Raw genomic sequence first — 24,516 nt, forward strand, 5'->3', positions numbered from 1 at the left:
GAATTTATTTCCTAGAGCTACTAAGCAGCTGAAGCAAAGAGGGCTAGAAAATGATGAAAACGAGTAGGAAGTGGGGAGCTCAAAAGCTCTTTAATCGCCTCCCACCCCCACCTCTACTGTCACCCCTCCACATTCATCTCTAAACTTCCCAAAGAATATGAGGAAGCAAGAAGTGAGCAGCAACATTTAGGAAAAAAATGGATTTAATTTGTCAGATAACTCTGGGCTAAAAAAGCCAAGTCCTAAAGGAACACACACTTCCTTCCCTCACCCCACTTAAATAACACTTGGATCAAACACAACAGTCTCTCTCTCTCTCTCTCTCTCTCTCACACACACACACACACCCCTCCTTAGCGCTCCCTGCCATTCACTCACAGCCAGCATAAAAAAGAAACGATCACATCAGTCGTCATTATCTATATAGAGAATGTCTCACCCAAATGCGATACGCATGCATGCAACAGCAAGGTGCAGAACTTCAGTCTCAGCTAGAGTGGGCAGAAATCATGGCTTGGTGCAAGCCTCTTCATGACTAGCCACAGTCTGGGTGAGTTGGCCCTTCATATTTCTGAGCACAATGAGATGGGGCAGACCCACAGAGGCACAACAGGGTCCTTCCATTCCATTGTAGAGGACAGGGTGGGCAACTCCAAGCGTTTGTTTGTTACATTTGCATCCCACCTTTTTTCCTCCAAGGAGCCCAAGGTTGTATACATGGTCCTCCTCCTCTCCATTTTAACCTCACAACAACCCTGTGAGGTAGGTTAGGCTGAGAGTCAGCGACTGACCCAAAGTCACCCAGTGAGCTTAATGACAGTGGGAACCTGAACCTGGGTCTCTCCAGTCCCACTCCAACACTCTAACCACTACATCACTCTCTCTAGTGGAGTTGTTGGACTGCAACTCCCATCAGTCCTAGCCAGCACAGCCAATGGTGAGAGATCATGAGAGCTGCAGCCCAATAATATCTGGAGGGCCACAAGTTGCCCACCCCGGAATAAGGCCGGCCTGCCTGTACAGAGAACTTAAGATACAAGTTGGCCTGTCTACAAAAGGCACTGAGTACACCAGTCTGAGGCCAAGAGAGGACTGATGAAAACACATTGCTAGGCGTATGCAGTGCTTCTCCACCCCACTTCTTCAAACCTTGCTTCAACCTGCCCTCACGACCCCAAAGTCTGTTCCCTGCCTTTGTTCAGGAGAGACACAGCACCTTCTTCCAAGAACAAGAGGAGAGGAGAAATGGTGGCACATCAGGATGGTGGGAGCATAAAGACTCTGCTCAGGCCATAGCCCAAACACACAGAAGTGTGCAGGGGAAGTGCAAAACCACAACAGCTGTAACAACGCAGAATCTGAGGGCACCTTAAAGGCTTAACAGGTTTACAGCAGTGTCAGATGTCCTGCACCAGATGTAAGGTGTGTTATCCTCAATTGGCAGATATACACATGGGCGCAGAAAGAAGCCTTGTGTGTGCGCATGCGTGTGTGTGTGTGTGTGGTTGAGAGAGAGATAATTACAAAGTGAGGGCAGAGCCAGAAAGCCCAGCAATAGAGACGTGTGTCACATTGCTGTGTACGCAGCACAAAAGATAAAAGAGCTCCAGTAAAACATTCAGAGTGGGTGTGTCCCATTCCTGACTGATGAGGAATAGGTAAAGCAAGATGAATAATGCCTAAAGAGGGACAATTCCTTTTTTGTGGTGAGCCAGCCGCTCCCAGTTCTCCTTAAGCCTGAGCTTGATAAGAGTCAAATCTGCGAAAAAAATCCCAATTCAACAGTTTCATCCTTTGATGCTGGAGTATGGGAACACTGTGCATAGTTATGTGACACACCCATCTTTTGCCCTGTGGGGCCCTCTGGCCTTACTTTATAATTACATTCTCCACTCCCCTTCTGTCTATACCACCATTCCTCAACCTGGTGCCCTCCAGAAGTGTGGGACTACACCTCCCAGCATCCTCAGGGAACATGGCCACACACATACATATCCACCAACCAAAGAGAACATTTCATGCATCTGACCAAGAGGGCCAGCTGAGCTCTTGGGAGTGGCGTGGGTGGGGATGGAGAGGAGAAGCGAGAAAGGGACCGTTTGGTCCACAGAAAGAACTGCTGTAGACCAGACTTCATGTCGCTCCTACAATTCTCATACTGCATAGGAACTAGGAAGTACCACCGGAGGATCCTGGGAAACTAAACACAACCACCTTATAGCTTCCCACTCCTTCATCAGTTGGTGCCGCTTGCATGATCAGAGGATGGCACCAAATCATTCACCAACATGTCAAAAACACGGCTCCTGCATCGCTGAGACAGTTGAGACGTTGCCCACAAGATAAGGCAGAGCCAGCCCCCTTGTTGATGCTCAGAGCAAAACAACAAGCATTTTATAAAGTCTTTACACTCCCTTAATTTGTGTTGCGAGGGCAGGAGCAGTGTGTGTGTGGGGGGGGGAGAGAATACGGATTCTGGGAACAGCACGTTGTTGTCACACTCCAGGGCTTGGTGCAAAGGTAGGAGGGCCATAAGAGCGTCTACCACAGCTCAGGTGAATGTCCAAGAGTTCTTTCTGCACATGAAACGTCTCTCTCCCCAGAAAGACTGGCTTCCATACAGCCCCCACTACGAAGAGCTGGAACAGCACCCTTCTCAATTCTGAAGCACTCCCTTGGGGGATTTGGCAATAAGATGGAAAGGAAGAGGCACCCAACCATCCACCAAGAGGCCAACCTGTTTCAGTAGAGGCCTATTTGTACAGCATGACCAGGGGGGGGATTGCAGGAGAAGGAGAGACACTTACAACTGAGTCAGTATGGTACATCAAAGGTATGGGTTAAAAACAAAACACAGAGAGGCTCCCAAAGTTCTGGCTAGCTGTACTGCAGAGGTGGAACTATGAAGAACTTGATTGAAGGCTCCAAGGAGAGTAGATGTCCCGCTGTTCAGAATAAAAAACAACAACAGGAGCATCCCAGCATAGTGACCCAGATTTTCTAAAGCAGAGGTCAAGCAGAGCACTTGGGTTATGTACAACAAACAGAAACTGCATTGTCTCAGCTCCCAGGAGGAAATCTGAATAGCTAACTGAGGCTTCACCCCAATTAGATAGATGCTCCTTCATGAAGGCAGGTTTTGCAAGGCATCCTCAAGGAATGGGACCTGCCGAAATCAAGACTTGGGCTTCTACCATCTGCTCTTGCTATATGGAGATGAAGCCTGAGGCAAAAGAAGACATTAAAACATTAGGTTTCTTACAGCAGGAAAGGTCTTTGCTTAAGGGAGACAACAAAAGCCAACAAAGTAAGTGTGTGTGTGTGTGTGTGTGTGTGTGTGTGTGTGTGTGTGTGTGAGAGAGAGAGAGAGAGAGAGAGAGAGAGAGAGAGAGAGAGAGAGAAACTCTGTTCCTAGACTTCAGAGGATATTTGAGTCTAGCAGGAAGCTGATAATTTGAAAGTAGTGAAACTGAAGGAAAAAATAATTTCACCTTAAGTTTTGAGGTTATGCAAGTCATGCATAGCTCTGCAAAACATGCAACATGAGCAACAACACACAAGTCTCACCCACAGTCACATCTGTGTATAGTAATGAATTCCAGTGTGTAGGTGTAACCGTAAGTGAGATCTCTATGTGACCATATTGTGACATTTGCAAACCTGGAGTTTGGGTTGGGGAACAGCAATGTATAAATCAATTCAGAGCAGCAGAAAGGAGGGATTCACTAAATGTACCACTGAATGGGACTGGAATTGGAATAGAATGTAGTCATCCCCTAAGATTACAACGGAACTAGCCTTATTTATTTATTTATTTATTTATTTATTTCATTTAATTTCTATACTGCCCAAGAGCCAAAGCTCTCTGGGTTCCCAAAATACTTTTACACACCTGTCCACTCTTTCCATCTTTCTGTGCCACTGACTGCTTATTCTGTGACATGTAGGCATCCTCAGCACGCAGGGTGGAATTGGCACTGCTCATCACTTGGCTGTTGGCTGTGGCACGAGGGAGGATGACATCATAAGGGCCATCAGACTGGAAACAAAACAACAACAAAAATGTGGTAAACTAGTAAGAATTGAGCAGAATGTCATTTCTAAAAAGCTTGTCATATGCTATGTAAAAAAAAATTGCACAGTGTGGAGAATGTGGACAGGGAGACATTTTTCTCCCTCTCCCATAATACTAGAACACAAGGTCATCCCATGAAACTGATTGGTGGGACATTCAGGACAAATAAAAAGAAGTACTTCTTCACACAGCGCGTAGTTAAACTATGGAACTCACTACCACAAGATGTAGTGATGGCCGCCAATTTGGATGGCTTTAAAAGGGGGTTGGATAAATTCCTGGAGGCAAAAGCTATCAATGGCTACTAGCCCCAATGGTTGTGTGCTATCTCCAGTATTCGAGATAGTAAGCCTGTGTGCACCACTTCCTGGGGAACATGAGTGGAAGGGTGCTGTTGCTCCATGTCCTGCTTATGGGTCCCTGGTCAACAACTGACTGGACACTGGGTGAACAGAGTGCTGGACTAGATGGACCCTTGGCCTGACGCATCAGGGCTCTTCTTACGTTCTTATGCTAACTAGGAAGCTAAGCTACATTCAAGTAGCAGGATAAGAAATGCCAGCATGGCCACACACTCACTTACAGGCCCTTTGTGCATGAGAGCCATCTCTGTGGGCTGGTACACGCTCGTCAGTAGCTGTCCGTTGTATCCGCTGTATGGGGACACAGGCTTTTTGGCTGGAAAAGAGACAGAAACCAGACGGCAATGACATTTAAATGTAAAGCAGCAGGCATTTTAGGGAGACAAAGCTGGTCACCAGACAGCACACACTAAGTTACCAGAACCAGAGAAGAATTTTGGTAAAACAACAGAGGCAGAATGGTAGACAGACCATACAATAGAGCTATAGTATAAAGTTAAATTACATGAACCTCCTATTACGGTCTCGTGAAACAGGGACTCCCAAGGTTGCAGGTGTCCAATGCAGAAAAAGCCCAAAAGTAAATTAAAACAAAGTTTTTTCGGACAAGCTTGCCATTACTCCTACGATGCCACCAGGATCAGAACCTGCACTGCTATATGATGAAAGGGTAGCACCGTGTCTGTCCCTCGACCTCTGTGCAATGAACAAAGGTCTAAAGGGGGAATCAACTGTACTCGTAGAGGCTCCTCCACATGATGAGGATGGGGCCAGCAGCATCAAGGCCCTGCTACCCTTGAATCACGTGGAGACTTTTCACATGAATTAGGACTAAAGGGGATTCCGCTATCTATTATGTAGTGAGCTACTGAAAGTGCAGCTTTGAACGCCTTCCTGACTGCAGTGAAATATGCTCAAGCTCTGAACTGGACATTGTGCCTTCCAGGTCAGAAAGAACGATCAAAGGTTTGGGCTGGGACTTTGCTGGAGCAACAAATTCTTCCCGGCTCTGGAATGATCCTCAGCTCCAACTTCCTGGCTGAACTCCTAAGGGGCATGAAAAAAGATGGTACAGGACAGGGATAGAGGGGGGTCCCTGCAAAAAGGAAGGACCATGAGGTATGGGGGGGGGGCGGAAATACTTTTACAAACATGCTGCTGCCAAACACTGGCAGCAGAGAGCAACAAGCACAGAGGCGCAAATCTTCATCCAGAGCTGGCATCAAGGATAGGCATGGTTGGGCCCTGGCCCAGGGCCCACATTCCAACAGGGGCCCACTGGCAAGAGCCCCCTGGAGTTACTGCTCCTCTTCACCATTGCAACCTGCTTGACCACTGGCCTTTCGGCAGTGAAGAGGAGTGGACAGGAGGTGCCACTGCCTTTTTGCTCATTGTCTCTCTGCCTCTGAAGCAAGTCATTCACCATCACAAGATGTGGTGATGGCCCCCAATTTGGATGGCTTTAAAAGGAGGTTAGATAATTCTATCAATGGCTATTAGTCCTGATGGCTATGTGCTACCGCCAGAATCAGAGGCAGAAAGCCTGTGTGTACCAGTTGCTGGGGAACATGAGTGGGAGAGTGCTGTTGCATCGTGTCCTGCTTGTGGTTCCCTGGTTCCCAGCTGGTTGTCCACTGTGTGAAGAGAGTGCTGGATTAGATGGAGCTTTGGTCTGATCCAGCAGGGCTCTTCTTAAGTTCTTATGCTAACTAGGAAGCTAAGCTACATTCAAGTAGCAGGATAAGAAATGCCAGCACAGCCACACACTCCCTTACAGGCCCTTTGTGCATGAGAGCCATCTCTGTGGACTGATGTTTTTAAGCGACAGCAATGATGAGAAAGAGGAGGAGGAACGAGAACAGGTGGTGACCATGGTGGTGAGAAGGTGGACTCACCAAGGTTAGGGGATCCATGGAGGGTGTCATGTTAAAGGCCCCTCAAAAACCTGAAGCCAGCAATATACCACCAGAGTTGGACGCTGGATTTGTTCCCCTCAGTGTGAGGCCTAAGCAGAGGTTGGGGGTGGGAAGTGTTCTCAGAGAATATGGGCCCTCAGAGAATATGTGGCCCCAGGTATGTCTTCCCCAATTCTGCCCCCATACACACACCTTTAAGTAGAAAGCAAGGTTGTTCTTTCACCATTTGAAGGATGCAAAAGGAATACACTTGGCTTCAGGGGAGGTGTGCCTTAGCATACCTGACTTTCAAGCAGAAACAACAGCTCAAAAGATCTAAATAAAAGGTGATTACACATACATACACACACACACACACACACACACACACACACACGGGAAGTTAAAGAAAAAACAAATGGAGGAACTTGCATATAAAGCATAAAAACAAGTGAAAATCTGACTAATACACAAAATACAAATAAAGAAAAGCATGCACAATTGTGTAAATCTAACATGCTGTTCCATGTGCATTCATCACATCTTGCCTAGATAGGTGGGGTTTTTTTAGATACACAGAATTATCTCATGCTTACACAGTTCTGGAGTTGCGTCCTTTGTACCAACCCCTGTTCCTGGAGTTTTAGCAGTAGCCCAAACACAGAGAAATTTAGCACACTACGCTTTTCGCAACATTGAAAAAAGTGCCATTAAAAGCCTGACATGCTACATTTCTGTGTGTCAGGATGCTGTTAAAGCCCCAGGAGCAGGCCAGTTTTTTAAAAAAGTGGTATTAACCCAAAATGACTGCATGGGCAGAATTCACTTTGACGTCTAAAACAGAATTCACTTTGACTCTTAAAAACAAAAAGTATACACATATAGACCCTTTAATCAGTCATAAAACATATCCTTGGGAGAGTAAACTTTCAGATTCCCTTTCATACTATGCTTCATTTCACATGCTACTTGAAGACCGCAAGCGCCTTCACCTCTGCTCACAGTTAGCTTTACAAAGAAGAAGCGATTGCTATATTTCTCCCATGCTGCTGCAAGCAACACAGGAAACACTAACTAATCAATGTACTTAATGTCAAAGGCCACCAGAAGTCCACTGGGGCCTTTGTTTTTTAAGCCAGCCATAAAACAAAACCTTGTTTGTGGGTAACTATAGTCGAAGTAGATTTTAATGAGCCCACTGTGCTCTGAGACCTTCCCTAACTAAAGAGAGTCCTCTAGGGTTTATGGAACTCCAGAGGCTAAGCTAGTTGTTGTGACATTCCTGGAAGCCATGTTGTCACAGCTATGTGTTTTATGCCAATCCAGTTTTCCACAAAGAACTGTGGAATAACTGAGGTTTTGCACTGCCTGTGATGGGCAGCCATCTTGGTTAGCCATCATTCACCCAAGGGATGTCTCACACAGCCAATTCTGGTACTTGATGGCTTGGCTGTATTCTTCTATGGAAGAGCAACGAAATGAAATCTGTAGCTTTGGCTTCCTGCAGCAATGTAGTGTACATACCTCCAAGACCCCAAGAGTTGAGAGTGGCTAGAGTAAAATTAAAATAAAATTGGAATTGCTGCAGCTGGTGTCTGAAATAAGGATATGATCTGTGAAGTTCTGTTGGGGACCCAAAATCTAGACATGGAAAAGGAGGTTCCTTATTTTTCTTTCTTTTCTTTCTTTTTAATATAGAAGTATGAAACAAAGAGGCACTACTTAGTGAGGAGGGTTCATGAGGAGATAGGATAATATCATTAATTTTTTTTAAATCATGCTGAATAGGGGTAAGAGCAGGAAGCAAAACCATTTAGGCAATTCTCACAGGTTTTGGGTCACAAAACAACATTGTGATTTCCATTAAACAGAGTGATAAACTATGGGTCATTCTGAATGTTGGGGCTTTTTATAGTGATGAGAGGATACCATTCAGAGAGGATACCAACAACTTGATTCTAATTGTGGTTATTATGTGGCAATTGCACTGGGTTCACTGTGACTTCTTTCCTCGTGAGTGTACTTAGGACTGCAGCCATGTCTATTTTTACAAACTTGCTTCCGTTCACAGCAGCATTGATATGCAGCTGCAGAACGTATGTTCTTTCATTGGAGTGTTATGAGAAAATGGAGCATGCGAAAAGACGTGGAACCTGTTTGCACACACAACTCTGTGATGGGGGAGCATCACAAAGAGGCGAGAGCGCCTAATGGTCACTCCAGAAAAATTCAAGGTACTACAGCTGATCTGTCAGATGTGTTTAAATCCCAAATTTACCAAATTGAATATGCTGGATATTACATGGTTAAAACCCTAAATAGCAGAATTTTTATTTATTTTTTTAAAATGTGGTCTGTCCAACCCAGCAAAATCCTGCCCACAGTCTGACTTTTCTAATAAGAGCCATATCAAAATGTATTCCTCTTAGGGGCCTTTTAACCTCCACTTCAGAGACCCCATCACCTTTGCCACTTCCCCTTTCTTCTCTGCTCGCTTAGCTCCTTTTGGAATAATGTCTCCAAAATTGGCTGGCTTTTCCTTAGGCGGTTTCCTCTAAAATATCTGCATGACATCTGTGCTGGGAAGCACAGAAGGCACTCTATGAAAGCTTCCCAGTGTTCTCTTCCCTGCTAGAGAGTTGGAGGGAGCAAGTCTGCTACTTTGGAATATAGGGTGAGTTGAGAAAGCTTGTGAGACCTTAAGCAATGTGACCAAAGGAACATATCAAAGAAGGACTCCCGATCCTAAATCATGAATGCGTGAATGTATGGCCCAGGTGTTACTGGACTCCAACTCCCATCATTCCTGACCTCTGGCTGTGCTTACTGGGGCTGATAAGAGCTACAGTCCAACAACATCTGAAGAACCACACATTTCCCACCCTGTTCTAAGGGTTTGAAGCTCAGCGACCACAGCAGAAGAAGCAGTATAGTGTTCTAATGAGATTTGCTTCACATCCTCCCTTGCCTATCAGCTGCCTAAGGTGCAATCCCATACAGACTTACTAGAGGGCATGATGCATTGGACTCAGAGGAACTTACTTCTGAGTAAACATGCCCAGCTTGAGCTGCAAATGTCATTCTCCAGCTTGCTTTTCATTTTCACTGACTGTGAATGTGCAAGTAACAGTTCTCATCTTTGAGACCGTCTGTGTTCCTGTGCCTGTAACAGCAATTTGTCTTTAAAAAAAGTTAAGCAAGCAAAGTTTCTAGTTCCGCAACACTTTATCCATTTGTTTAAAGGCAGTGGAGCAGAGAGAGGTAAAAGTTGGCAAACCTGTGTGCAAGATTCGTTCTTCGTATGTGCACATACAACTAAGGCCGTAGCTAGACCTAAGGTTTATCCCAGGATTGTCCTGGGGTCAAACCTGTTCATCTAAGTGCCACACAGGGCATCCAGCACTCAGGCGAGGACGAACCCGGGATGATCCTGGGATAAACCTTAGGTCTAGCTACGTCCTAAGTGTTCCTCTTTTCAATAGTGTGTAGGAAGGTAAAGTGGGTCATCATGAAACCTCTGACATGTTCTGAGGGATTTGGGTGGAATCTTTGGTGTGAGGTTGACAGCCAAGAATAGAGGTTAGGCTGGTTAGAGAGTATGTTTGAGTGAGGTACAGGCAGCAATAGGAAATGCCTCCTCCTTATCCTGTGAAAACACCTTTTCATTTGTTTGTAACACACATCTCAAACTTCATTTAAAAAGCTCAGGGTGGTTCAGGATGTGAATCCTTGATGAGCTGCAACAGCCCATCGACCATTTTCTGAGCCTACTGACAAAAAGTTAAGACTTTGCAGGGGTCTCATGGTACATTTTTAGAAATAGTACACATTCAAGCTAATCCAGACACACACACATGCACACCCCTTTTCAAAAATATCCATTTGGGTCCATCATATCATCCAGGCTTGCATAAACGCATCCTGTTATAAGACTACCAGAGGAAAGGAATTCAACAATATATTTTTAGAGTAGTTCCCAATTATTTTCATTTAAATGTAAGTTTCTAAAATCCTGAAATTATAAGATTTGAGAAAAGAACCATATGTTTTGTATTTGCAAAGAAACAGCTTTGTTTCTCAAAACATGCCAGATGACATACTGCCAACTTTTGAAACTCCAAAATTGAGGGGTTTGGGTTCCTCCTCCTAAGCTTCACGTTATCATCACTGTTCCTATTAATTTGCCTATGATCAGGCAGGAGACTTCCCCCAAAACACCCATCGCCAATGAGCTCTCCACAACTCACATGCCAAGGCCTACCTGAAGAAGGTTCATCCATTGAGAAGGCCTTGTTCTCCACAAACATGCTCTGAGTTTTCTGTTCCTTGAGAATTGTTTCATATCCAACCCCCCGGGTGGGGTACACATCATCCTCGTAAGCCTGCTCTGGCCCTGGTCTGATCACTTGAGAAATCTCAGGGATGACGTAAAAGAAAACAAAGACAGCAGCATTGGAAACAAGAGCAATGGCCAACGTGGGGTCATCCCACGTTACACCCCCTTCCTGCTGGTTGCCATACACGTACATAACAATCCACACTATCCAGATGGCCATGGAAAAGGAGGTGGTGAGGAGGATGAAGATGGCATGTTTCCTCCAGTGCTTGTAACGTCCACACAAGACAGGCCAAGCAGCAACAAAGGTAGCCACTTGCAAGAACATGACGTAGATGAGTGCCATGGTGAAGTCAGCATTGTCCACTTTGCAGGGGTCCTTTGATGCAGCGTCACTCCTCACCACCGTGATAATGAGCCACTCTGTATTGATGATGACCTCGACCAAGACGAGGAGCAAAGCCATGCAGAAGGTGACCCAGCCCCGGGGACCATGATTCCGCCGGGCAAGGAAATTGAGGCTGAGGGTATGGGCTGCCAGGCAAGCAAAGCATATGGCAAAGAGGACACCAAAAAGGAAGCGGCGGGAGGCACACGTGGAAAAATCTTGCTTGACAATGAAGGCAAAGGTCAAACAGAACAGCCCGAGGGTGCCCAGCAACAAGAAAGCCTGAGTCCCTATTAAGCTCTTCTTCCTGTAGTCCTGGACGAAAGGCACACTGGCCACTAGGACCACCGTGAGGACAAAGCTGGTCACGACCCCAAAACTGGCTACTGCCTCCAACACGATGCCCCAGGCTACAGACAGGTCACAGAGGTTGTAGTAGATGGAATTCAGGTCCTTACCACACCCTCGTGGTGGTGGTAGAGTCACTTGGGCTAAGCATGCCTTGATGGGAAGTGCGAAGAGCCAAAGGCACGGCAGGAGTGTCCTGGGTACAGCCACCATTATGGAAAGATGGCGAGTTTTTTGGCACTTTGGGAAAGCACTAAAAGAAAAAGAAAAGAAAAGGAACATTTAGAAAATGCAAGGTTAGGATCCATAAGACAGGGTCTCCAAACTGTATGGTTTTCAGTATTTTTCTGTTCTGATGATGGTGTTTGGCTATACCACTGGTGATACTGGTTTGTCCCCCACCCCCACCCCCACTAACAGTGCTAGGTTTTACCAAGGTTAAGGAAACTGCTGCTGTTCTGCAGTAATTGACAAGGAGTTCAAATGGCAGAGAAGCACTAGCAGTGATAGAAGGGTTTTCACAGCAGGAAACCATGACTCAGCTGATAGAGCACATACTGTAACTGGAAAGACCCGTTTTTGAGGGCCAAACTATACATTGTACAAGAGTTACCCAATTACATGTTCAGCCGTTTTTTATTTTTTTATTAGAGCAATGGTGTAAGGGGGTGGGGAGATTAAATTTGTTCCCAACCTGATGCCTTACAGATGTTTTAGACTACAACTCCCATCACCCCTGACCATTGATCATCCTGGCGAGAACTGAGAGCAGCTGACTCCAAGAGGGCACCAAGTTGGGGGAAGGCTGGCGTACCCCCCCCCCAACCTGGTGCTGTTTCTGGAGATCTAAACCACCTCCCCTTAAGCTGCTGTGAGCCCTGTGACACCAAAAACGCCTGTGCACCAGCCCCATGAAGTTGATAGCTTTAGGGGGCATTTTGTTTGAGAGGACGGGGGGGGGGAGTTTTAAACACTCCTTCCCCCCAACATCTTCACTTGATCAAAGATGGAGCCCACTGCTTTAAAGTAAGGAACAAAGAAGCCAGGAGATCCCATCACAGAGATTCTGTTTAGTGTGCCATTTGCCCCTGAGAGGCAGAGATCTGCTATCAATTTGGGTAGCCAATGAAGGGGTAGATGTCCACGCAGTCTGATTTAGGGCAATGAAACTCCTTATATTTTTATCCCATTCTGTCATCAAGATGATACTATAGCCTGTGCAAGTTACAGCATAGATGTAAAGTCAGCGCAACACTGTAGTGAACACTGTAAAATATAACACTTACCTAAAATATTGTATTGAAGATCAGCCATAAAAGAAAGATGGGGGAAGAAAGAAACCTTAGAACCCCCAGTAACCATCCATTATACCCCAGCTTCTGGAGACTTGTTCTCTGCCACTCTCACAATCAGGCTAGAAGCATAAATATACTTGTCCATTGGCTAATCCTACGCAATTCAGACAGAAAAAAAGCCCGACAATTCCCAGAATTCCCTAGTCAGCATAGCTGGCTGGAGCATGCTGGAAGTTGTCGGAATGTTTTCTGTCTAAACGTGCATAGGACTGCGCCCTAAGTTATTCTATGTTTATATTCAACCCCCCCACAAAATTAAAAATTGAAAACCATAAAATACATGACGATCAAATCAAAACAGAATAAAACAAGAAGGGAATAAAAACAAGGGCAGAGACTAGCATCAATAAAACAGATCTAGAAAATAAAAAAATATTTAAGATTTAAAAGCTTGGGAATTTTTATAAAAAGGTCTCATCAGGGTCTGAGTCAGTATAAGGCAGTTGTTACTATTTCTTTAGAATGCCCTAGTTTGGGGCAGACTTACCTACAGCAGCTAGTGGGCTAGATGGAAAAGGGAGTAGTGGTGGTGGAAGTCAGTGCATTATCAAAGTACACAACGTGTGTTATCATTCCAAGGAGGTCTGGGTTCAAATCCTTGCTTAGCCACAAAGATTGCTGAATGAACATAGGAAGTTGCCTTATACTCAATCAGACCCTTGGTCCATCTAGCCCTGTAGCGGAATTTTTCAGGCAGGAATTTTTCCACCCCTAGCTGGAGATGCCGGGGAGCGAACCTGGCGTTTTTGCACTCAAAGACTGGGCTCTGCCACTGAACTACAAACCTTTTCCACCTTCAGCTTGTCCTTGACTCTCAACCTAACCTGCTTCACAGGGTTGTTGTGAGCAAGGGTAAAGGGGCAGACAGGCAGACAGATACACCCACTCACCGTGTGCACCACCTTGGGTTCTTGGGAGGAAGTGCAGGATAAAAGCATAATTACCACTTTCCGGCATTACGTCTACACCGTGCTTTCTTTTCCCACAGAAAACCTCATAGGTGTGGAATAAAATTAATTTAAAATTAAGTCAAATCATGCCAAGGGAGGAGGCCTTGTTCTCCCCCCCCCCACTTCCTGCAGAGCAACCTACTGACAACGTCTGGGAAGGAAAGGGCCAGGGGGCAGCTGGGGCAGGCAAGGGGGAGGGAAAGGGCTTTGCTTTCCCTCCCCCTTTTTCAGCTAAGCCACTGGAGAGAGGCTGGCTGCTGACGGATTGGAGCCTAAAGAGGGAAAGGCTGGGTGACGCTTTCATGCCTTTACCGAAAACAGAGCTGGTATGTGGCATGGGGGGAGAGGGGGGTGCTCAAATGGAAAGTTGTTTTGAGAAAAAGAAAAACTGTATTTGGACTAATAATAATAATAAGGTCTGATCAGTGTTTTGTCCCACTCTGGCAGGAACTACACTACTGCTTTAAAACGGTTTGTAGCAGAACTATTGGGGCCCAGGGCACACTCCGCATACAGTTTCCAAAATGTTTTCGAAGTGTTATATCCTGCTTGGTGTAGATCTGGCCACTGTAAAACATTTCCCAGACCAGCCATGTCCCCCAGAGAGAGAATCCGTGAGCAACACTCGGTCGGATGGCTTTTCCCTGGCTGCCGCTCAAAATTACATGGTTCCCAGGCTCAGAGGATTCTAGATGACTTTCTAAAGAAGGGGACTCTCTCACATGCCCTCCAAATCCGCTTGTTGTGCAGCCTGGATCATGGGCTAGTCCCTGCTTCTGAGGATTGGGGCTTTATACTTCACATGTGAGAGCTGGTTTTGCTTCAACTCTCTCTCCCTCTTCTCTCAACACACACAGACTGTGTGTGTATGTGTGTGTGTGTGCCCTTATTTAGGAAGGCCCTTTCTACACCATCCGTTTTTCAAGGGATCATCCCTGGATCATCCCTGTGCATCCAAATGACGCACAGGGAATCCCGGGAGCAGGGAGGGAAGATCCCTCCAAACCTGTGGTCCCGGATTGTCCCGGTTTTACCTGTGGTCCCGGGACAATCCCAAAGACCGCAGATGGTGTGGGCACCCATCCTGGCTTCTTCCTTCTTCCCCACAAGTAGCGGGGTTCATCAGAGGGAAGGAGCCGGGACGGGGGGGGGGGGGGAGTCCAGGGTCATCAGGATGGGTGGGGAGTGGGGTCTGAGGTTTTTTTTTTTTAATTTATTTATTTTACTTTATTTTTCACTGGAGTGCGAGTGTTCTCCAGCTCTTTCTCTTTAAAAAAAAATGGCAGCTGTGACTGGCGTGCTGCCCGTGATGTCACACGGCCTATGTGGACTGAGGACGACAATCCTGGAAGCAGGTAAGTTCGGGATCACCCCCTCTCCCTCCCTCCCGTATGTGTAGAAAGGGCGAAGACAGCTCCCTCTACAAGCCTCCAGCACTCATTCTTCTAGGCATGCTCAGTTTGGGTTACCTTTCGATCTACTGGCACTGGGCTAGTTGGGTTCCAAAACACAGGTGTCCATACATACCCTGAATGTAGCACATGCTCTGCTGTCGTAGGCACGGCCTCCATTCCCAGGGTAAATGCCAAGAAGCAAGCCCTCTCCTCTCCAAAACATCTTTGGCTGTCACTACCAAAATATTTCAGGCTTGCCTCCTGACAATTCCTTTTGTTTTCTGAACTCAACAACCTAATGACTGACATTTAAATCCACTTAATATCAGCCCTTCTGCATACTGCCTTAGTAATCATGAACACCAAACGTTAAAAAGAGCAAAAATGCAGGTAAAGTGACAGCATCTAACAGAGATATTAGAGTCCTGATGACTATATGCTAACTCCAGCATCAGAGGCAATGTGCACCAGTTGCTGGGGACATGGGTGGGAGGGTGCTGTTGCACTCAGGTCCTGCTTGTGGATTTCTCGTGGGCAGCTGATTGGCCACTGTGTGAACAGAATGCTGGACTAGATGGACCTTTGGTCTGATCCAGCATGGACCTTCTTATGTTTCAGAGCAGAGGTCCATTTCACTGACTTACATCAGGATCTCACTGTCAGCCCTTAGTCAAAACTCTATGTATGGCTTGTCACCCAGGGATGAATCCAATAAGAGTCCTACTTAAGTAATCCCATTAACACGAATGGGACTTAAGATAGACTAACATTGGGTGCAGCCCCTAGATATCTGCATGGTTTCAGTGTAATATAAAGCCTGGTGATTTTGATGAAATCCTGAGACCCTTAGCTTTACATTTATTTTAGAAGTGTTGTAGCTCTATTGGTGGCTCAGAAAACATGGGCATCCTTTGCAAATGGGTCAAAATGACAGGGGTGGGGGAGGCTCTTAACAGTGTTTGGACAACAGTGATTGTACCATATAATTCCCTGTCCCATGTTCAACTGATGTTCTACATCAATCTTCCTGAACCCAGTTCCCTCCATTGGGACTACAGTTCCCACTATTACCATTAGCAATACATGCTGGCGATTATGGGAGTTTTATTGCAAGCCATCTGGAGGGCACTCAGTAGTGGAAGGCTTTTCAGCATGCTTAGAGTCCCTCCCCAACCCTATGAATATTCCAAGAAATAAGAAGAGCCATGGTGGGATCAGAACAGAAGCCTATCTAGTCAACATTCAGAGGCCAACAAGATGCCTATGAGAAGTCAACAACAGGGCATGAGTGCAACAGCACCCTCCCACCTATGTTCCCAAGCAATTGTTGTATAGGCATACTGCCTCTAATACTGGAGGTAGCATACAGCCATCAGGACTAGTAGCCATTGATAGCCTTCTCCTCTGTGAATCTATCTAATCCCCTTTTAAAGTCATCTAAATGGGTGGTCATCACTACATCTTGTGGTAGCCAATTCCACCATTTAACAATGTTCTGTGTACTTCCTTTTAGTTGTTCTGAGTCTCCCACCAATCAACTTCATGAGATGACCCCATGTTCTAGCATTATGAGAGATCAAGAAAAAGGTCTCTGTATCTACATTCTCCACACCATGCGTAATTTTGCACACCTCTAGCATGTCTTCTGTATTTATCTTTTTTTTTCTTAGCTAAACAGTCCCAGATGTTGTAACCTTTTCTCATAGGGCATTTCCTCCAGTCCCTTGATTATTTTGGTGGCCCTTTTCTGCAGTTTTTTCCAACTCTACAATATCATTTTCGAGGTATGGTGACCAGAACAGTGCACAGGATTCCAACTGTGGTTGCACCATAGATTTGGATAAGGGAAGGGTGATACTGGCAGTTTTATTTTCAAGCCCTTTTCTAATTTTTATTTATGTATTTATTTATTATAGCACTTTTATCCCACCCTTTAGCCAAAAATGGCTCTCAAGGCAGCTTACAAAAATATTTCTTAAGACAGTCCCTGCCCACAGGCTTACAATCTAAAAATGAGTAACTATAGTAAGAGAGGCAGTGGTGGTAAAAATGTAGAGTGGTGTCTACAGTGGTCGCCTTTTGGGTTCCTTTTGTTTACAATCTAAAAAAACATGACACAAAAGAAAAGTGGATTGGGAAGGAGAAGGGGGAAATTCAGGCACTAGATTAATTATGCTCAACATGGACATTTGCCTTTTTCATAGCAGCATTTAATTCAAATGGAAATTCATAGCAGCATTTACATCAAACTATCCACCGCAACCCCAATATCTCTATCTTGGTCAGTCATCTTTTTCAGGCAGAGCTCCTGTATTTTTAACAATTATACAATGGGTGGGGGGACGGACACACAACAGCCAAGCCCCTTTCCATCGCTGCCTTTTCTTGCCAGGGGATAAACCTGTTGAATTCCTGCCTACATAAGGATTGGCACCATTATTCCCCCTGGCAGCATTCCTGTGCTGTTGATGTCAAGCCTTATGTAACAAGAGCTGAACTGTTAGGGGTTTTAAGCATAAATTATTTTGCTTCATAGGAGAACATTGGCCTGGGAGATCTTTTCCAGTCTATAATTCTATGCAAGCTAAATGGAGCACTTATATGATTCCACCACCACCATCCTTTCCAAGCTTACATAAAATCAGCATTACATAATTTGCATTTTCTAGTCGCCAAACTTGGATAGTTTTTATGGTGTGGAACATTAGACTTTCTTTTAGAGATGATTTAGCATACCGCCAAAGTAAAATGTTATGTCTGGTGGTATATAAAAGGATAGAGGGTTAGCACACTCAACTACTGCCTTTTGGATAGAGGCACAAAACTAGTTCGAACAGTTTCCATTGTTTGTCACGTGACTGGATGTCAGCCCATGAGTCTCATTTCTGTACATGTGCTCCAAGTCAAATTCTTCCCTGCCACATTGACTGGATGGGGCTTTCTTTCTCATGTGGTTTCTTTCTCAAAAATTCTCACAATTGAACAGAAAACCACAAAAACGCACAATACATTAGTGAATATGTCAGCTTCCTTTAAAAAGTACTTGCAAACTTGCTTCAGTTGTAAAGAAAACAACAGACACGCACCCTTTCCAGGTCAGATAACATGTATCTGAGTTTCTTTTTGTAATGTATGATTCTATAGCACATCTTATTGCTTTTGTACAAAGCACCATGCTCCAGAATTTGGGAGACTAGGGTGATCACTATGTGGCTGTGAGAGCCACTGTTTCCTGCCTAGCGCATATCTGTGCATAGTGAACAATAGCTTCCCTTGACTCTGGAAGGCACCGATTTGTGGAGAGGCTTAATTCTGCCCTGCCTATCCTTTCAGGAGACATGTAGGCTTGTTCTCTTTCGCTCCCCTCTAGAAAAAAACTCATTTTACCATCCATTTCAGTGAAATAAGACACAGAAAAATGTTGGAGCCACCCAAGGTTTTGGGGCTTATCCATACAACCATCAGGATGCATGCTTAGCATGGGAGACACCTGCATGCGATAGTCTCCGGATGGTTTTCTGTATGTATTGTGAGGGGACATTGTCCCAGTCCTTCCAACCATAGCCTGGAAGCAGCACCCAGTAAGTGGCAATCGATGTACAACCACACACAACCAGATCACTACAGCCTGGGCGTCATCATTGATGAATAAAAATGTGTAGGCGTTGCTGGTGTTTTGTTTTGGTTTTCTATAGCCATTATATACCAAATAATGTGAAAGGCTCTCAGTTAGAGAAATGGGACTGAAGTTTGTCAGTCCCTAGCCACTTGCTCTGTGCAGTCTGTTCTATGACGTACCATCACACAGAGGGAGGGAATTCCTTGCTTGTTACCTTCCTGAACTAATTCAAAGCCTATGCAAATCATAGTGTGAGTATTCGTTGCTCCATTTCACTGCTGCCTGCCATGGTGTTTTCCTCTGCAACGGCTTCCTTCGGCATCTGTGTATCTGCAGGACACCACAGATATATTTTCCCTGCATACCCCAGAGGAATAAGTGAGCAACTCCCAAGACATGCTGAAGCTAAGCAGGTATGGCTCTGGTCAGTGCCTGGATGGGAGACTGCCTTAGAATCCCATGTGTACTGCCTAGAGTTCCACAGTAGAAGAAAGGTGGCATAGAAACACTCTTAAATAATAGTTCAGTGTGGACTTGCCCAGCTGCTGCTGTGATCTCTATTCCTTGTGCCAGCACTTTTGCCTGGCTCCACTCATGCTAACAAACAGCATTTGATCAGCATTAACCATTGCAGCCTCCAGCTATAGAAGCCCCAGTGGGAGTTATTACGGAGAGGAGGCATTAGGGGGTTATTTGTGTTAACATTACTGCTGACTCACTAGAAATCTGCCCTAATAAAATTTCTTCCGACTATAGAGCAGTAAGGTAGCTTCTCTTTTATCCTTCTCTTCCTTCGTTCAACCCCAGAACTGGGGGTGGGGTGGGGACAAGTATTGGTTACAGCAATACCAAAGTTAGTTTACTAATTCCACATTCCATATCTGCACAAAAGTTTGAGGCTGAGCTGAATCAGTAGACTTAATGAGGATCTAGAGTTAGCTGCTACTACACCCCAAAATAAGCGTTGGGCTACCCAATGTCATATACCTCCATGACTATAGGACTCGTCTCTTTCCAATCCCACAACATTTCTCACCAGTCAAAACCATAACTTTGGTGCAAAGCTCATTAATGCAGTATGACCCCAAATTAAAAATAAGAAACTGGGGGCATGCACACAATAAGATTTGGTCCACCCCAAATAATACACCCACACCTCCAGGAGAATGTACCATGTACATTGATGGTGCTATATAAATTAATAATAATAATAATAATAATAATAATAATAATAATAATAATAATAATGTCCTCCACAAGACAGCACTGAGTCACTCCTAACACTTTGTTTGGCTGTAGGACACTGTCAAGCATGACACCCCATGCCAATAATAGCCAAAACATGTTTGTTTGTTTGTTTGTTTCTTTGTTTGTTTTAAAAAGCTAAAAATAAGGTGCTGGAAGAGTTCACTTCATAATAAATTTTGGGCAACCCTGAGTCATCCACCCAAACATCCACAAGTGTCCTCTAAAAGATGACATATAATTCCATCTGATCCAACATTTTTGGGGGGCACAAGGCATTGTCAAGCCTGGTGCCCCTATGCCAATAAGAGCCAAGGTGTGTAAAACTAAATAAGCATTTAGGATGCTTTTAGTATGCTTTTAGGATGTTTTTTAGGATGTTTTAACAATGTATACTGTTTTTAAGCAGTATTTTATGTATTTTATACTTACTGCTGTTCCCCACCTCGATCAGAATGGAGAGGTGGGTAAGAAATTATTATTATCATCATCATCATCATCATCATCATCATCATCTCACAGTAAACTTTGGGCTACCCCAAATCATATGCCCACAAGAGCGCCTTTTATGAGGGAGCACCGAATGAGGAGTTTCCCTACCTTTGTAATGATGTCTGAGATTTGTTTTGGTTTCATCTAACACAGTGGTTCTCAACCTTCCTAATGCCACGACCCTTTAATACAGTTCCTCATGTTGTGGTGACCCCCAACCATAAAATTATTTTTGCTGCTACTTCATAACTGTAATTTTGCTACTGTTATGAATTGTAATGTAAGTATCTGATAACACAGCAGCTGCTTTCTACACAGTAGCTGCTCTATACACATGTGTGACTGGTCCGCATAATGTCATCACGCCAGGCACTCGTATGTGGGCGTATCTGCATGTGGGCGGACCCTCCTGGAGACGGATAGTGGAGCGGTGTCTCGGTTCCTAAGATCATCGGAAATATGTGTTTTCCGATGGTCTTAGGCGACCCCCGTGAAAGGGTCGTTCGACCCCCAAAGGGGTCGCGACCCACAGGTTGAGAACCGCTGTAATCTAACATAATACTAGTGTCCAGGGGTGGCACAAAGCACATGCTTTGCCTAGAGAAATGGATCTCAAGTTCAATCCCAGGGATCTCCAGTTAAAAAAAAAGGAGCAGGAAACACCTCCGCTTGGGAGATCAGAAAGAAAGACAACTATGCTAGTTGGACCAATAGCCTGACTCAGTACAAGACAGCTTCATAGGTCTACCTTGCTCAGGAGCTCCTTGCAAATAACATCTACCTATTGGGAGGGGGGAATTGTAGAGGCACTGCTTTTGTGGGGAAAGGATCAGGTGCGGCTGTGACAGAACAGTTCTGACTCCTGGTTTCCCTGCCAGCTCAGGAAGCATGGGCCATTTTCACAAAACATTTTTGCTTTAGCTTCTCCACTTGGGTCCCTCTTGCATTAAGTGATATAACATATCAAGAGGCTTTGGTGGCTCATCTTTCACTGCACTTGAAGACAACAAAAATAAGTCTCCTGCATACGTGCACAGTGCATGCTCCCTTCTCGAAAACGGGATCAGGAAATTCACTGCGCTACGGACAAGCCTCTCTCGGGGCAGCAACAATCAAGTTGTAGGATAACCCCTAGTTAGATTACAGTGGCCCAGATTGTCCTATCCTATATGATTCATTCCTCTTCAGGAAGCAGGCAGCAATACCAAGGTAGCTGGAAGCTGTTACCGGATCTGTCTCAAGAGGTTTGGATGGTTCCAGCTAGGAGTCTGGTGTGTGGGTAGGAGGGAGGGGGGTTAAATGGCAAGAGGGGGAGGAAGCAGTGAGCAACTATTTATTTTGGCCTGCGCCAGAGAAGAATGGCTTGGAATGTCAGGGGATAGCTTAACAGCTCCTCTGAAATCCCAGCCCTTTCTTACTGGGGCCTAGAACCCCCAAAGGGCTTCTCAGGAGAGAACAGCTCAGCCTGGAAGTATGCAACACCACTGAGTCCGGCGGGACTTATTCCTTAATAAATGTGCATATAAGGTTGGCCTGTTAAGTTACCTTTTCCTTTTGCAAGCAAAGGGGCAAAAGTGGAAATAGTAACTGAAAGCCATACAGCAAATCAGCAACAAAGATAGGAAGAAAGAATGTGGAGGTGGGGGGGGGGCAGATCTTGCTGCTAAATATGGATCTATACTCTCAAAGATAGATTGCCTGTCGCCTGCCCACAATGGTTATTTTTGACCAAGAGATCTGCCCAAACTTATCCAAACAAACAAACAAACAAACAAACAAAACTCTTAAAATTCTATAATTTGGACTTGAGCAGAACGTACCTGGTGGAAGCCAATTCCCCCCACCAAAACTAACAGAAAGGAGTACCTATTTTTCTAACTCAGTTCTTATTTAATGTGAAACTTTTAAAAAAAAGCCATGCTAATGCAAATTCCAAAGCAAAGGCACTTCATTTCCCCCCATGTTGCAGGTTAGAAAGAGCTGAGCCTAGGAGAGAAACGCTTTTAGCAGCACTGCACTGTAATGTTCACTGAATGCTTCACAATGCTTGGTGCACAACAACCCTGCAGGTTGGCCTGAGGTATTAGATCCTTATTGTAAGTTGGCTTGAAGCCGAGAGAATAACTTACAACAACTCTGTAGTGCAATCTATTGTACAGTATAATTCTGGTGTGTTGTGTTTTTTACTTAGTTCAGAGACAGGAGCTTGGCAAGGTCAGAAAAAGTGCTTTTAACAGTTTCAAGATTCCTCCGTCACCCTGTTTAGCTTGGAAAGTTATTGTACCCTTTGCCAAGAGTCCAAATTCCCAGCCCACTTAAGACAGTTCTGTTTGCAGAGAAGGAGACAGAAGGCAAGCCTTCTGTCTGGTCATTTTACAACTCGCTAATCCTTGCCCAAATGCAGGAGTTGTACATTTTAGCACCATCCCCTAGCCAGGAGCCTTTTCCCTTCCAGGAAACAAGGACAGAACCCACCCAAGTAGCCTGTTTCTCAATGCCAACCTGCTTCACTCTACTCCCATGCTGCCTTAAGAGCTGGGATAGGAGCCCCACGAGGCACAGGATATTCATTTATTTATAAGAACATAAGAAGAGCCCTGCTGGATCAAACCAAGGGTCCATCTAGTCCAGCACTCTGTTCACACTGTAGCCAACCAGCCATCGGCCAGGGATGAACAAGCAGAACATTTATCTCTCACATTTGCATCATTCACACCCTTCCTCTAAGAGTGGTCCACAGGAGGTTATTCCACTTCAACCTCATAACAGACCTGGCCAGCCAGTGAACTTGACATCTAAACAAGGATTTGAATCCAGGTCTTTCTGATCAAAATTCAATATGACCTTACACTACTGTACTCACAAACCACTTTGTTTACACTCTTCCATCTATTAAATCCAATGGGGATGACGACAATACAGCATGCACTGATTGCAAACCTCAAATGTGTGTGTGTGTGTGTGTGTAAAAAGAAATGCAACACGAGCAGTTAAACAGAGAGGACTCAATTTTGCCATGCAAATTTCCGACCTAAAATCACATCGCCAGTCTCTTGTTTGCTTCCTGAAATCTAACCTTTGAGAGGGGGCTAGATGCCCTTCCTGATTAAGTCACAGGCTCAAAGATAATAGAAGTTTTCATTCTTCATTTGACATCAGGCTTTGGTGTTTGGAAGCGTCAAATATCCACCTTCCAACATCGCATTTAGAATTTTAAAAGGAGTGTCTTAAAATCAAAACTTAAATGCATATTAGTATTATTAATCTCAAATTCAATATTGTTTTACTCTGTACAGCACCATGTACATTGATGGTGCTATATAAATAATAATAATAATAATAATAATAATAATAATAATAATAATAATAATAATAATAATAATATTGGTTTGACAGACTAATGTACGAGCTCCTTCAAAGCACAGGCTAAAGAAGGAAAGGAAATTTGTAACAGGAGACTTGGGAGGGTTCTTGGATTCATGTCAGACCCCTTCTCATCCATCTAGCCAAGGAAGAGGACCGCCGATTCACTCACTGATCTTTTGGGGTCAGCAGTGGTGGAAGGCGCCTAACTTTTAGAGAGACCCGTCGAGAGGGGCAGCGGGTCACCTCCCCCGCCACCGGCGATCCCCACGGAAGACCAGCAGCCCTTGAGCGAGCAACCCCGCCTGGGCTCTTACCTGCTGCCTTAGGGAGAAACCCTCTCCCCTCCAGGAGGACAAAGGCAAGCGGCGCGACCGCCGGGTGCCCGGGACGGCGAGGAGGTAATTGTGCTCCGGCCAGTACCTGGAGCCTCCGGCAATCCGGATCCGAAAGTTGAGGCGCTGGGAAGCAGCCAGCAGGCGCAGGGGGCGTGCCGTGTGGCGGAGCTGCTGCGCTGGGGACGGACGGGGGTGAGGGGGAGAGAGAGAGAGAGAGACTGTGAGAAGCCTCTTTCTTCCCTTGATCGACGCGCCCCTCGCTTGCTGCTCTTGGAAGCTACGAGCCTGACATCACGGTGACATCAGCCCCATTCAGGGCTCTTATCAGGCCCTCGCCCAGCTCTGTGCAACCAGAT

The 24,516-nt window shown here is 45.2% G+C and overlaps 1 protein-coding gene across 2 annotated transcripts; it reads right to left on the reverse strand.

The window, feature by feature from the left end:
* Positions 1-150: 150 nt before the first annotated feature.
* Positions 151-24,285, reverse strand: GPRC5C (G protein-coupled receptor class C group 5 member C). Of its 2 annotated transcripts, none has more exons than XM_063120078.1 (5): positions 24,246-24,285; positions 10,594-11,657; positions 4,659-4,753; positions 3,893-4,039; positions 151-3,223 (listed from the first exon to the last, which is right to left on the reverse strand). In XM_063120078.1, the coding sequence occupies exons 2-5, from the start codon at positions 11,615-11,617 to the stop codon at positions 3,191-3,193; spliced, it is 1,299 nt and encodes a 432-aa protein (XP_062976148.1). In that variant the 5' UTR covers positions 11,618-11,657; positions 24,246-24,285; the 3' UTR covers positions 151-3,190. The 2 variants fall into 2 exon arrangements, with proteins under 2 accessions (XP_062976148.1, XP_062976147.1); XM_063120077.1 differs by lacking the exon at positions 24,246-24,285 and adding an exon at positions 24,140-24,226.
* Positions 24,286-24,516: the final 231 nt, after the last annotated feature.

The sequence above is a fragment of the Elgaria multicarinata genome, chromosome 3, assembly GCF_023053635.1.
Source record: "Elgaria multicarinata webbii isolate HBS135686 ecotype San Diego chromosome 3, rElgMul1.1.pri, whole genome shotgun sequence".
Lineage (NCBI taxonomy): Eukaryota > Metazoa > Chordata > Lepidosauria > Squamata > Anguidae > Elgaria > Elgaria multicarinata.